Source organism: Colletotrichum truncatum (assembly GCF_014235925.2).
Source record: "Colletotrichum truncatum strain CMES1059 chromosome Unknown Contig_0002, whole genome shotgun sequence".
NCBI lineage: Eukaryota > Fungi > Ascomycota > Sordariomycetes > Glomerellales > Glomerellaceae > Colletotrichum > Colletotrichum truncatum.
Window position 1 is genome coordinate 1098937 of NW_027222399.1, and position 14878 is coordinate 1113814.

At 48.3% G+C, this 14878-nt stretch overlaps 6 protein-coding genes across 6 annotated transcripts; 3 read left to right on the forward strand and 3 right to left on the reverse strand.

Moving 5' to 3' along the window:
- Window positions 1–38: 38 nt before the first annotated feature.
- Window positions 39–1076, forward strand: CTRU02_203265 (aspartic proteinase; the record flags this gene model as incomplete). Its single annotated transcript, XM_036727349.1, has 1 exon — window positions 39–1076. One exon carries the CDS (start codon window positions 39–41, stop codon window positions 1074–1076), a length of 1038 nt encoding a protein of 345 aa, XP_036581143.1.
- Window positions 1077–2303: 1227 nt separating this feature from the next.
- On the reverse strand, window positions 2304–3953 carry CTRU02_203266 (feruloyl esterase b; the record flags this gene model as incomplete). Its single annotated transcript, XM_036727350.1, has 1 exon — window positions 2304–3953. The coding sequence occupies one exon, from the start codon at window positions 3951–3953 to the stop codon at window positions 2304–2306; it is 1650 nt and encodes a 549-aa protein (XP_036581144.1).
- Window positions 3954–6257: 2304 nt separating this feature from the next.
- Window positions 6258–7737, forward strand: CTRU02_203267 (glycosyl hydrolase family 18 protein; the record flags this gene model as incomplete). Its single annotated transcript, XM_070204169.1, has 5 exons — window positions 6258–6352; window positions 6412–6510; window positions 6578–6627; window positions 6682–6870; window positions 6929–7737. The coding sequence occupies 5 exons, from the start codon at window positions 6258–6260 to the stop codon at window positions 7735–7737; spliced, it is 1242 nt and encodes a 413-aa protein (XP_070061932.1).
- A 278-nt stretch (window positions 7738–8015) lies between these two features.
- Window positions 8016–9142, reverse strand: CTRU02_203268 (uncharacterized protein; the record flags this gene model as incomplete). The annotated part of the gene is made up of 2 exons (XM_070204170.1): window positions 8016–8856; window positions 8943–9142. 2 exons carry the CDS (start codon window positions 9140–9142, stop codon window positions 8016–8018), a joined length of 1041 nt encoding a protein of 346 aa, XP_070061933.1.
- Window positions 9143–9497: 355 nt separating this feature from the next.
- CTRU02_203269 (uncharacterized protein) lies at window positions 9498–11023 on the reverse strand (the record flags this gene model as incomplete). The annotated part of the gene is made up of 2 exons (XM_036727352.2): window positions 9498–10850; window positions 10904–11023. The coding sequence occupies 2 exons, from the start codon at window positions 11021–11023 to the stop codon at window positions 9498–9500; spliced, it is 1473 nt and encodes a 490-aa protein (XP_036581146.2).
- An 898-nt stretch (window positions 11024–11921) lies between these two features.
- Window positions 11922–13001, forward strand: CTRU02_203270 (uncharacterized protein; the record flags this gene model as incomplete). Its single annotated transcript, XM_036727353.1, has 2 exons — window positions 11922–12366; window positions 12460–13001. 2 exons carry the CDS (start codon window positions 11922–11924, stop codon window positions 12999–13001), a joined length of 987 nt encoding a protein of 328 aa, XP_036581147.1.
- Between the last annotated feature and the right edge of the window lie 1877 nt (window positions 13002–14878).

The following is a 14878-nucleotide window of genomic DNA, read 5'->3' on the forward strand; positions in this document are numbered from 1 at the left end:
CGCGGGTACCCGTGGGACCCGCGGGCCGGGTAATGCCCATGCCTAGCGCCATTGATCGGTCCAAATTTCAAGAATCGCTCATTCGTTTCCCTGTCGATACCAGCTTAACGACACTCAAGCTATTCGGCACTAAAATACATTCTGTGAACGGCAGCAGAAACTCCGCGAACCCATTCCAGCCCCTGGGGGGCTTGGACACACTTTCTCTCTACAAGCCAGTCGTTCGTATTGCCCCCCACAATACTATTTCTTGGCTGCCATATTATTTGGCTCGGCATATTTACGAACTTGCCGGCGCTGTGTGGGATGATCAGCTTCAAGCCCGCGCCGTCAACTGCAATAGCAAAGCTTCCACAGCACAACTTGCCGTTCAACTCCATGGAGCCGACGGCCCCATCCTCAATGTGCCTGTGTCCGACCTTGTGGGTCCTGGAGTCCCTGGAAGGACAATGAGATCGGCGGGAACAAATTGGTGCTTGTTTGGAGTGCAATCGTACAACACAAGCGACCCTTACCGCTATACTCTGGGCGGCACAATGTTAAAGCGAGCGTACATGGTTTTCGATCTCGCGAATGGGGAGATCGCCATTGGCAAGACCAAGTTTGACAGCGCTACACGTGAAGATGTGGTTTATTTCCCGAGTTACGGGGCGAAAGTTCCCGAGTCAAGCGCTGTTAGTCCAAGTCCAGGCTGGTGTTATGAGCATTCTTCTTCCGAGTATTGCAGCTCAGATCGCACCCGCCCGATATATGGTGATGACGAAGAAAGCAAATCTCGGTTCCGTGGCGGCATCACAAAGGGAGGTTGGATTGCGATCGCTGTCTGTATGAGTGTGGTTGTGGTGATAATAGTTGTACTGTCTATCCGGGCTTTCAGGAAATGGCGTCGGATCAAAAGAGAAGAGAAGGAACTGGCTGGGGAGCACCAAAATGCAATGTGCGCTGCGTATGGTGTTAGTGGAAAGCAGACCGGTTTAACGTCACAGAGAAAGGTGGACATCATTCATCACGCAAACATGTGCACGATGTCTCGGGAAAGCGACGAGAATACAATCACTTCTGGGAGACGCCAATAAGTTATATGATAAGCCAGCTTATATCACTGCTACATTGTATAGATATATTAATAAACTTAGACTCACGTTTCTGTATAACACAAACTTTCTGCAATTTTGTCGTATTGCCGAATGAGGGTACTGGATGGACCTGCGTCAATCCACATGTGGCTTGCGGTCCGACCCGGAAACCCAGCATACCTAGACCAATCATAGGAAATGGCTATAGCCAAATGAGCTGATCACATGATATACAAAGATTATTGTTGAATGAAATCAATGTGAGCCACCCTCGTGGAGGTTACAATCGCTTTCAGAGTTGTGACAGTTCGTAGCACCTTTTCATTTCGAGTTTCACCTATTTGCAAAGCTGGGTGAAACGCATACTATAGATATATAAGTACACGCTTCCTTAAGTATATAGCCTCTTTCTAAATCAAGTCACTCTTTTACACCTTTTCTAGTTCGATTGCTATATGCCTAGTTCGTTACATAATCTAATCCTAATTTGTTCCTAAACTTTAAAACTATATCACGGGATGGAGCCGCCTAAGGCGGGGGGTACTAAAGTGCTTAGGGCGACTTACTTATCCTATATAGGTTTCTTTGTGGATAAAGAGGAGCGGAAAGGGTTTGACTTCTTGGCTAGGGCTGGGCTGTAGGTGTTTGATATATCTGCCCTTGTATCGAGTGGTTTCTATTTGCGTCCTCTATATGCTTTCCCCCACGTAGAACGATCGGTGAGAATGAGGGACTCGCTGAACGGTTGATAAGGCCATTCCCTCCATTGTGTACTGACTACTCGCTGCGAAAACTAGTGAAAGCGTACATATTGTAGGGATGTGAGATTGGACAGTTGAACCCGTGAGAATTGCACCGGTATTAAGGTGGCATTACGGGTTAATCGCTGTCTAGATTCTGCTTAGGTTCCGTGTGGTTAAATCATGTGACCGTGTAAATGGAAGCTGCATGGCACTGGTCGGTGGCTACCTTACCTTAACCAACAGCAATAGCAACATCATTGATATCAATTGCAGAAAACAGCCATTCTGATGCATTTTTTTAACCAAGCTTATTGCCACTTACAAAACTGAAATACGCTATTTTCTATATACATGATCGAATTGAAATTTTGTTCAAGTTCTGCCAGAGCTTTGTCTTGCCAAGCTGCTCACTACTACACAGACTAGGTAATACGTACAACCTTGGATACTAGTAGTCGAATCGCCCAGTATTAAGCTATATTGCTTACTCACAGACCCAAGCCTCTGCTTTGTTGATGTTCTCGGCATCCTTGAGGACAGCAGACTGGGGATACGGGCAGATCGGTCGTTGGCGCAAAACCCCGGAAAGCGGCTCAGAGGAGTTGTTCCAGGTAGTAGCGATGAGAGACTCGACGGATACGCCCTTCTCAACCCAGTTCATGAGGGCCATTAAGGCGTCATGCTTCGGGTCGGTGAATTGGGGCACTGAGAAAGTGGAAGTCCCAGTGGTGCCAGCCTGATTAGGGCCGGCGATGTACCAAGGAGCGTTCACAGAGGTTCCAAAGCAATGATGAAGGCCGGGAATAAGGAACAACCGCAGAGAATCTGCCAGAACCTCGCCAGCGTCTGCCAAAACGCGAGTCATTGTGTTGTAGAAGTGCGTGGAACTACCGGTCGGAATCAATCCGTCAGCGAGTCCGTGATACAGCAACACCTTGCCTCCGGTTGTTAGGTAACGAGACATGCCATCGAAGTCGTCGGCTGTAACGTTTCCAGGATCTTTCTCATCTGCCAGGGCAACAAGCGAGTCGGTGTAGTTTTGCCAAGGCCAGTCTGGATCCTCGAGGAGCATGTTCTGAATGTACTGCAGACCCAGCGATGCAGGCTCTGGACCAGATAACAAATTGAACCACTCCCCTTCGGAGCCGACTTCCAGGCCGGGAAACGCGAATTCACCATCGATGGTATAGTTCGAGTGGATGTTACGAACGGTTTGAGCCTGCTCAGGGGTGATACATGTGGTCGTGTTCTTGTCGTTGCAAAGCAGCCGATCAGCCTCAAGATGACATTGATGGGGCGCGCTGATAATGCCGTCAACCACACCGTCAGCGGAATCACACTGCGCAACCACGTCGGCGGCAATTTGAGGGTACAAGGATGCGTCAATGTGGTTTGCGGCTCCCTGTGGAAGGTTGTAGGTCCCAACCTTGGCAGTCCAGGTTTGCAAGTGTGCGGTCCACCACGCTGGAGCACCAACCAAGAGGCCGTTAAAATCCTCCGGGTAAAGCTGAGCGTCTTTGAGTCCTTGCCTTCCGCCTGTCGAACAACCAGAATAGTAGGAGTACTTAATTTTCGAGGCGTAAAAAGACTCGGTGAGTTGCTTGGCAAGGACAGTGGTGCCGTGAGTGGCGCGGAAGCCGAAGTCGAGCTGTTTTTCAGGTTGTCCCAGGGCCCAGGTGATGTCTAGCATCGATGAGTTGTGACCCATATCGGTAGAGGCGACACTAAAACCATAGCGAATGCCGGCTCCCATGTCGATCCAGTTGATACCGCCGGAGAAGCCTCCATTGCCGACAGTCAGGTAGCGTTGGTTCCAAGTAGTTGTCGGGAGGAACAGTCCAAATCTGTACGACGAAGTTTCCGAAGTTGTCACGTTTACTAGGACGACACAAGTCTCTGGCAAGTCGGTCGGAATCAATGGGAACGCAGGGTTAGCGGCGCCTTCTCCGTATGATCCGCCAGCCGGGAGGAACTCTGCAGAGAGAATAGTAGCATTCTCAGGAAGAGCTTTCGAAAGTTGGGCAACTGAACAAGAAGCCTCGAGTGGTGATGCCTTCACAACATGCTGAGGTCCAATGGCAGCATTGAAAGCTGACAAGAAACTGAGGAAAACGAAAGGAGACTTATATATCATGGTGTTAGCGGATGTCGAATTCGTCTTATAAGTGCTGACCAAGGGTATGTCATATGTTGCAGTTGGTGATAATTATTGGACTACTTATATTATTACCATATCTTTACCTTACGGTTTGCCGAAACAACAGCCGAAACTGAGGATCCAAATGACGACCTTTTTTGGGAGTTACGTAGTAAGCTTAAGTTGTGGATATCCGTTGCCAAGTGTCAGCAGCGGACTTAAGGAAGAAACCTAATATAGCATATCTCCATACGGTAACCGCCATAGGCCTCCACTATCCCAATTATTATACGCTTCGCCATCATGGAATAACCATTAGATAAGGTAAGAAGCCATAGTCAAGGTGGAAAATCGGCGAGTCAAGACCTTTCGTTCTAAATCCGTAGCTCCTAATGTCCGGGCGAACATTCAACTGTAATGATTATTGATTGAATGCCAAGTTTCCTCAAGCAGTCAAATATCGGGCCGATTCAGTAAGGGACTCGGTCTCGCATTAAATGCTTCAATAACCACGGTACGTGACTATCTATTAAAGAAACACTTATCGCCGAAAATAGTCAAATCGCCATAAGCATAGGGCTTATCCCCGATGGACATTGTCGCCAATAATGTTTCTCAACAAGCTCCCAAGTTATTATCGCACGTATCGTTTGCCCTTAATACGAAGCAATATAGAGTCGAATGTTTGGTACCAGGGGCTTACCACCATAAAGACCTCTAGACCCCGAGGAACGCAGAACTCATGAGGTGTCAGCATTATACAGGTGCTTAGTGTCGCGTTGACTTCTTTACTGACTTAGGCAACGGTCGGAGTGCGGAAATGGATGGCCGAGAAGTTATATCACATAAGCAGAACATTAGTGTCAATACTAGGTAAGGTCCCTTACAAAGGGGGCGCTAGATGAGAACTTGATATAGTTCTAGATTACACGTATTTAGAATGTACTTTCCCTTTCCTTCTAGGTTCTAAACGTCCACCTTAAGGATGAATCTCGTTTACTTACATATACCTCAGAGGATATAACGTTGCAAGCCGCCGCCGATGACCAAAGCCTCATGAACCGGCCATAGGACCTCACGTATCCAATTTCAGACGGGAATACGACTTTATGACATGCAAGATATCAGATGGCAGCGGCCCACCCGGTTGGAGTTCGCCTTGAGCAACCATTCCGAAATGAAGTGGTGGTGCGGGTGACAGGCTTTTGCCGTCTCATGGAATCCCAGCTGCCCCAAAAGAATGATGGTTGTGACAAGAAGTGCAAGTTCTGAGATAAGTTGGGACCAGGGGAGACATATCGGCCCTACCGCGATGTGGATGGCGGCTTACGATCTCTGAGGATGTTGTTGCTTCCAATTGGGTTATCTCGTCAATTCCTGATTTTCTTCGCAAACAAAAACCGACACAGATGTCTCATAGAAAAAACTGCCGCTACGAGCCAGATTGAAGCTTTGATAGGATTCGTCAAAATGTAAGCATGTGCCTTGGTTAGTACTGTCCAAATTCAGCGATGAGTGGACATGATGGAGGGTCACACTCGGCCCCGACTCGGTCATTCGCCCTCAACTCGGCAGATTTTGGGCACATGGCCATCGAGAATAGCTCCTGAAGAATGCAGAAACTTGACCAATCTAGCTGTTCTCCTCCAGCTGCTAGCAGATGGAAATTTGACTACACCTGCATTAGCTCCGACCCCTCACCTTGTTTTCACCATTCACCGGGCACCATCACCACATCTTCACCGTTGGTGTTTGGACAGCAGTACACACCACAAAATTTGAACCCGAGTACAGTTTGCCAAGAAAATATTCAAGTCGGAGATAACTTGGCCGTTGGTGGGTTGGTGGTAAGCTAGAGCACACGCTCCACGGGTCACTTTCCAAGGGCCTAACTGTCCAAGCGTGATGTGACGGCAACATTGATCCGGTGTCTCTAAGCACTGGTTTGAATGCATCAGATTTATCAGTACAATATATCATGAGATTTCTGAATCAGAAGGTTTCATTTGGTGAGGTTAGGTAACGTTTCGAATGCACCAAGTTCTAGCTTGCATGTTCAGATGATAGCGCGCGGCAAGGCTGACATTTCATCACAGTATTTCCTCCTCTTGATAGCGTTCTATTTGACTTTGCCGGATTGACTAGTATATAATAGGATCAGTTGACCATCATAATCTCAATGATGCTTACTTGATCTGCAAGCACTTCTTTCGCCTTCGAGCAAGACTTATTAAAACCCCTCTCTTGGCCGTTGATCGTTCACTGTTTTCCCCCCTTAAACCTCATCTTAATCGGAACATCATGTCTACAAAGACTACTTCTTCTGAGGTGTCAGCAATGGAGCTTAGCTCGAATGGCCTTGACGGCTACACAAACGCGGTGTATTTCACCAACTGGTAAGTCCTGGGCTAATTTTACAGAACTAACAGAAGCAACATAGCTAACTCGATACCAGGGCCATCTATGGCCGAAATTACCAGCCTCAGGATCTGCCAGCTTCCCAGATCACCAACGTCCTTTACGCTTTCATGAATCTGAGGCCCTCGGGAGAAGTGTATGTGTTCCATGGCGCCACGAGTGAAACGAAATGAGTCCGAGGATTCAATGTTAACTGTGAATAGGTACTCCGCTGATACATACTCCGATTTGGAGAAACATTACCCCACTGATTGTAAGCTTGGAACTTCGCGCATGACCTTGATTTTTAGGTTCTCACCATTTCCAGCTTGGAATGACGTCGGCAACAATGCATACGGTTGCGTCAAACAGCTCTACCTGCTGAAGAAAGCAAATCGCCGTATGAAAGTCATGCTTAGCATCGGCGGTTGGACTTGGTCGACCAACTTTCCAGCTGCGGCTAGCACTCCTGAAGGCAGATCGCTATTCGCGAAATCCTCGGTGACCCTCATGAAAGGTAAGAGCGGACCAGGCTTCTTAGATCTCAGGCAGATAACTAACAATATCTAATCAAGACTGGGGATTTGATGGTATTGACGTGGATTGGGAGTACCCCGCAAACGCTACCGAGTCAAGCAACTTCATCTTGCTTCTCCAAGCAGTCCGAGCTGAGCTGGACGCGTATGCCGCGCAGTATGCGCCTGGATACCACTTCCTCTTGACCATTGCTTCGCCTGCGGGACCGAGCCACTACAACGTCCTGAATCTCAAGGGTATCTCGGACGTGATCGATGCTTTCAACCTAATGGCGTATGACTTTGCTGGCTCTTGGGACGCCAACAGCGGACATCAGGCCAACCTGTACCCAAACCCAGGAAACCCATCCGCAACCCCGTTCTCAGCCGATGCAGCAGTGACAGACTACCTTCGTGCAGGTGTTCCAGCTTCGAAGATTGTCCTCGGCATGCCAATCTACGGTCGCTCCTTCCAGCAGACTAACGGAATCGGACAGCCGTTTTCGGGTGTCGGCAGCGGATCATGGGAGAACGGCGTTTGGGATTACAAAGTTTTACCACGCCCCGGAGCAACGGAGCTTTTTGATTCTACCGCAGTAGCATCTTACAGCTACGATGCCGGTAGCCGGGAGCTCATTTCTTATGATACGCCAGCCGTAGTGCGGGCCAAGGTGTCGTATCTGCAGAGTAAAGGGCTCGGAGGCTCAATGTTCTGGGAGGCCAGTGGAGACAGGAAAGACGGCGGAAGTCTTCTCAAGACGAGCTTCGACTCTCTTGGTGGTGCCAGCGGGCAGGATAAGAGCGAGAATTTGTTGAGCTATCCCAACAGCAAGTACGATAATATCCGACAGGGCGTGCCCGGAGGCTAGGCGTGGCATCTATTGCATTGCTTGTTCTTCAAGATGGTTCGGTGTATAGTTTGGCACAGTTTTGTTTGGCTCTGTTTCTGGTTTTTGCGCATGCTTTTTCGATAATCTGGTTTTGGTCGGCAATTTATTGATACAACCTCGTTTTCATATGGATGTCTGTTATCCCGTTAATTAACTCATTGATATGTTGTTTATATTCAATAGCAACTTGAGAACATGATATTATTGAACTGTAGAGCATGCTTGCATCGCCAATGAAAACTAATCAACTTCAAGATCTATGTCATCTTGGGTTTCTTTCGTGCCACTATAATCACGGCCTTTAGCACCTTCGACTTGGCGAACCATCGAAACATCTTGCCGGCAACCTTGAACTTTCCAACTGAGATGCCGTATGGTCGCAGCTCATGGTCTTGTTGACTTATGTAGTTGACCAAGCCACTAAAAACATGATCCGTGATATCTCGAATTTGGACATGCTTCTCATCGTATCCTGCCTCCTTGAGTTGGCTTTGGTATTGTTCCTTTGTAACAAAAGTGTCCCTAGGACATTTCATGGCCAGACTAATGATTTTGACAAAGAGCCTATTTTTGAAAGATGCGTTTTCGTTCAACATCAAGTCAAACGCCATGAACGAAGCGTCTAAATCTTTTGCCGCATACTTGAAGATTGGGCTCCTGGATGGAGAAAAATGATACAAGCTGTCGAGCCCAAGCACCCATCTCTCACTATCAGTACTACGGCTTCCTTTCAGAGACTGAACGGCCTCGTTTATAGGTGGAGCCCAAGTACCAGGTCTCGCAGCATCAGCTTGAAAGACTTTGACGGAGCCGACTGCAGAGTCCGAATCCTGAAGCGCCACAGACAGCCTTTTGGAAGCCAGGCGAAACTGACTTTCGTTCAGAGTAAGGCCTACGTAGTCATAACCATGATAACCGCTCTGGTTTGCAAGACGAGCAAGCTCGAGGGACTGGTCACCGCAGCCAATACCGAGGTCAAGAATGGAAAGTTTTGGTTTGACGTCTCTTTCCAATATACCAGAATCAGCAAGTACTTCGTGAAGAAGAGTGCGGCAAGCTTGCTGGAAGTCTTTGATCGGCTGCCCATCGGTAGTTATCCTGTTGGAGATGCATGAGTTGATGTAAGTAATAACAGGTGGAAACGTTATCGCTATTATTATAAGATCTCAATATAAAAAACGTACCAATAACCCATGTTCATCCACATTGTGGTAAATGGAACCTTCACATTGAGCTTCCAGTGGTCAACATCGTAAATGTCATTTCGCTGGACAAGATTGGCAGTGATGATTATCGCAGTAAGCCCGGAAAGAACAAGCCCACTAACAAGGCCTAAAATAGCACCTTGCCAAAAGCCTGGGTCGGACATAAAGATTGTCGTCATTTTTAAAAAGACATGGCCACTAAATAATTGAGTGATGTAGTGATATGAGTTCACCGGTAAGAGAGAGATCAATGAGCAAGTCTTAAATTTCACTGGGCCACTCACTCACGCTCACTTAGAATTCACAGATGGAGTTGTCACGTGTAGTCATGCTTAGTCATCGTCCAAGTGACCAATGGCCCTCTGACGGGACTCGGAGCTCCGATATTGCTGCCTTCAGCACAAAGTGCCGCCTTTACCGGAGGGGTTCGGATTTCCGGCAAATGGCCAGCGTCTGATTTAACTTCATTCCTTCATCTATCGCTAATCTTGACTTGCGGATTTCTCAACACTATCATCTTCCCACCACATCGGTCTACCACGGCACTTTCACCCCAAAGTCATCAGCTATCCTCATCGCGGACACAAGACACCCCTCGAGTAGAACCATTCCGTCCCAGCACCATGCTCCTGTTAACCAGACATTGTCTTCACCGTTAACCCACTCTGCCGGTCCATCACTCACATCCGCCCTCTTCTTCGACTTCGTTTCGTCTCCCATAATCCTCTGGACTACCGCCCTGCTCTCGGTTGTTCTTAGGGTTCGGGTGAACCTAGCTGTTCGCAGCTGCCTTTTCATCTCTTCTGCAGGATTCAATGTACAAGTGCTCACTACTGTTCCCCCAGGCATTGTATGCAGCGCCTCTGTCCGAGTTTCCTTGCCAAAGTCAGTTCTCAGGCAAATCACCTGAGAGGGCATTTTGCTCCCCTGATGATGCGCGCAGGCCTTTGGGTGGCTACTCTCATCCTCCATAACGGAAAACCTATCAGCCGCAGTCGCAGTAGCCGGGCGGAGTATTGAACTTTCCACGCGTGTCGTTGGGATCTTCTCCAGCGTCTTGCGCAGCGGTTCGAATACCTTCCCGGCAACATCCGGTGATACGGCGAGAATTACCCGGTCGAATTCGTCCTCCAGCATCTGAGATGCTACTCCGTTTCTTGTCGATTGCCAACTGATCTTAACTCTTCCATTTGCTACTGGCGTTATCCCCACAACACGAGCTCCCAGTCGAACGTCTTGCATCTCGCTTGCCAGCGTCGATTCCACCTGATGGACACCTCCACAGACAGTGTAATGTTGCTGACGGTGTGTGAGCTTCTTATAGTTGACCACGTCGCTTGCTGGAAATCTCAAAAGCTCGGCATGGGAGCATGTAGACACACTGCTGATGAGCGGCAACAGGTAATGAGCTGCATATCGCCGCGGCAGCCAAATTCTTTCCAGATATGCTTCAAGTGTCTCCCCTCCATCAGGCTCAGTAAAGGGCTGTACCAAAAAGCAAGCGAGCGTGAACCAAAACTGGCACACGATCAGGTACACAATCTCAACGAAATGCGCCATAACCCCGCGGCTTCCTGGCCAGGGAGGAATTTGATGCAGATTTGAAGCGTGAACGAAATACTCTCCTTGCACTCCGCCCGCGCCCTCGGAGCCACCATGTCCATGGAGCTTGCTGGTTGATGTGCTAATCTGTCGTGGCACCGTTTTCGCAAATGAGAACAGAAAACGGATAGGGTGATAGGAGATTCCCAGATGATCATACATGCGCATCACATTGGTGTAATATCCTCCTGCGAGAGCGCGCATTGGAAGGTCAATCCGCTCGACGACGCCAGATCGTTCATCTCGGACCGCAACCGATGCAGAGTCGAATGAAAGAGTTTCCGCCTGGAAATGTGAGCTTACAAAACAAGCGATAATTCCATTCAGCGCGGACATACTTGTTCAAAGAGCGTGACTGTATATCTTTGCTTTTCGTCACTCTGCAGAAGATATGCCGTGGTGAGACCTGCCAATCCGGTTCCGACCACGGCCACCCGAATAGGAGCCTCACCACTCATTCCGTGGTAATTGATCGAATCTGGAGATCTCGTGATCTCCAGCGCATGCTATCTCGGTGGCCTCCCAACTCCTAGTTTCGTGGAGTCGTTCCCCCAACCCAAATCGCGCAAACGGTGGGGGTAAAACTCTATTGCCTCGTGAGATCGCGAAGCTAGCTCAGCGTATCGGCGGTCTTGATTTGCAAAGGTTCAAATCGACACGCTCAATTCCATTTGCTCAACCAAGCAGACCCCGGAAGCGCAATTTCATTTATGCACAATGACCGTTTCTTCCAATACTCTGGTCATTCCCCCGGAAGTCAAGCTGCTGGCTGCATACTTTGCCAGCACTACCCCTGGCGAGAAAATACGTGTGCCGAGGTCGAGGCCACTCGGATCGGTCCAACTCCATTTGCGCCGCACTCACACGGCCTCATCCCTGTTCATGTTGATTAGTATTACTGGCCAACAAAATCCACTCTGATCGGGAACCGAGAGTACCAAACATGCGCTGATACCTGAGTCGCGTCAGTGAAACTTAGCGCCTGGGAATGTTTAAAGGGATTTTGTAATACGGTGCTGACTGGGGATTCTGTCTGTTATCGACATACTTGAATCCGAGTTGAACTCGATTACTTTTGAACGTTAGGCATGAGATATTCAGACATGGCCGTCACTTAAATCGTTCCCCTTAGATCGGATAGAAAGTTGCGCCGACTCAACCAATATGATTCTTGGCTCTCAAAACTTTTCTTCAATCGCCCCACCACACCCTGATCCCTGGTTCAACTTAATCACAGGCTTCTGCACAGTCGCTTAATTCCCCGTTGGAGAACGTGTTCCTCCAACGGAGACCACACGTGAAAGCCAAAAAAAAAGCACAATCGAGTTTGTTTCGCAAAGACGACAAACACCAGAGATGGAGGTCTCTAACGCCCGGCCGTTGGCCATATTCACAGGCTACATGGTGCTGGCCGCAGCCCTGACTGCAAAATCCTTTGCCATAATCCGCAGCCAGCGGAAGCGCAACGCTTCATCTCCGCCGCAAGATGGATCCGCCGGCAGTTCCGCGCGTCGTCGTGCCATTTCCGTTTTTAGCCTGCTCGCCGCTCTGAGTCTTGCCACGACCTGGTATCACATGTTTCGTTTCTTTGAGTGGTCGTACGATCAATGGGCCATTACACACCCAGTGGTAGCGGCAACAACTGAGAATCCGGAAGGTCTCAGGTTGGGGGAGTGGTTGAGAGACACCTCGCTCTTCAAGCAGGCATGGGCCTCGACTCTCGAGACAGGCCCGAGGGCCTGGTGGTCGCTGCAAATCTTCGGATTTTGCGCCAATTGGAGCGTGTTGCTTGCTGTACAGGGTATGTTTTCTGTACATCCTCGTTGTGCGGCAAGATGGCAGCGGAAAGATGATAATGAATGGAAATGTGCTGACGTGAGCTGATGTGTGGTAGCCCGAAAGAGACATATCCCTCACGCTTGGATATTCGTGCTACTTGGGCAAGTGGTTGCTATTTCTTTTGCGACAAACCTATCGTTTCTTGCCATCTTGTGCAGTGATGTTCTCGGCGAGAAAGTATCCAAGGAGGCTAAGGCAGAGAGTGTTCGAAAGGACAAAGGTGTCACGCCCTCGTCAGTGTCTGCGCATAGCGTCATTCTCGTCGTCACACTACTTTGGGCCACCTCGATCCCCTCCGCCATTGGAAAGCCTGGATTCTTGCTCTTGCTTCTTGGGCCTCACTTATTGGCCTTCTTCCCTTTGATTTTGAACAAGCTGCTGCCTTCTAAGGTATTATCTGAACCTGCGAGGTTTTGGACTGTGGCCTCCATGGTTTGGGTTTTGGCAGTTGCCTTTAAAGGAGTCGTTGATGAAAGCGAGAGTCTGAACATCGTCATCCGTACCTTGTATGAACATCCTGCTGTCAGTAGTGTTGGTTGGGATGTCATTTGCTGTTGGATTACTTTTGCAGCCTGGTTTTTCATAGGGGTAGCCTAAGCCAACAAGGGAGCGTCATCCAAATTCCAATCAAGGGAATGATTCCAAAATCCGAGATGCTCCGCGATGGAGTGCTTGAAAGACTGTGTTGTCTGACTGCGATCAATGCCTCTCCTACTTCGTGATGAGTTTATTCCTTCATGTTCTTTATGGAAGACGTTTAGCGACACCAACGTGAATGTGATGGCTGCAAAACCCCGTTTAAATGAGAGATCTAGCTCATGATCAAGGGTCGTGTTGATGAACCATGTTTAGTGGTTCTGATATCCCATCTCTATTGTAAACGACGACAGGTGCAAAGACGCGAGGGAAGAATAGGCTGTCAGGGGTTAGCTCAGAGCTTTCTTCTCTACACGTCCTGACTTTTGCGGAAGTAGTGGCAACTCCCTAAGCTACATTATAGCCATTACTGAGATGGGGAAAACCAGGAGGTAGGTACCTGGTGCCAGAATGTCATATATCTCTGTTACGAGCCGTAGAATGTATGTGAAAACTGAGAGCAATGTACCTGTAGTCATTCAGCACTCGACGGGATTGACCGACTGGGTATCTAAGTTCTGACGGGTTCCCAGAGATATTGAGAATGAACATCCAAGACGGCCTGCCATCCTTCGCCCAAGGAGATAACATCAACACGCACAAGCGGGCTACAGAAAATGATCATTTCTCTCAAAAGATGGTCAATATGGAAAGTGACTTTTCATTTGCAGTGCAATTCATTTCTCAGTGTAACGTCTCAGAGATCAGTGCTGTTCTTCTTGAACCCAGAAACAACTACATCAAAACAACTACACCATTGGTTGATTTGCCCGGTTGAACAAAATCTTCTGGCATTGTTTCGCGTATTAAAGTCTTTAAGCTTGGCAATTACGGTGAAAAGTGCTTGTTACCGTCAGTATTTGTTATGGCACGTAGTTGAAAAGTCATTCAGGAGAATTTTGAAGATTGAAAGAGTGTTGCTTTTTCCCTTTTCGAGACTTTCAACTGCACGCCTGTGGCACTTTAGGGGCGAATGCTCTCGGCTTTGGTCACTTGAGCATAATCTTCAAGTCTTTCCACCTGCTTTATTCAGTAACACGAAATACTTCTTGTATAGTGGATAGTTCTATGACTAAAACAAGGTCAAATAGCTTAAGAAACCTAATAAGTAAGCGGGCTTGTTGTTTCTAGCAACCAAGCCTAGCTAGAAAACATCTCTGTCACGTGTGGAATCGGGGAAGCCGGTGGTCGGGGGTCGCAGTCAGGGATCGGAGGTCAGCGGTACAATAGATGTAGGGAACGGGACAAGGGAGGGAACAACTAGCCTACTAGTGGCCCAACCAGAGCTATAAGGAGGGCTCTCGATCCCATGAGGGATTGAGAGGCCAAGAGATGAATGCAGTCACCATCACCACCCCTACTTTCTGACCTCTTCACCCTGTGCCACACCCACCTCTGGCAATCGCACAGGAATAGCGACTGGAAGAAGCCAATGCCCTATTAAAACAATCAATGAAGTTCAAAGGAAACATATTGTTCAATGGATTCAACGAACTGGTGTAGACAACGGTTAGACCAGTGTAATGGAGTTGGCATGTGGTTCATTCAGCTCTCATCAACTCGACAGAGCTAGTCAATGATCAAGCTGTGGTTCAATCCTCATTTCCCTGGAGCTATGGTTCTTGAGAAAGCATGAGTAGTGTACTAAATGGAATTCGCTTCTGAGCTATGAATCCATGTCGAACTTGCTAGCCAACCATGTTCAGATTACTATAGTTAGCAAGGTCGCAATTTCATAAGATATCATACATATTTACAATATTGTTGAGCACCGCATAAAACTAGGCAACCTAGACGAACAGCTTATATCTCAGATGGCTTAATGAAGTGACCGTAGT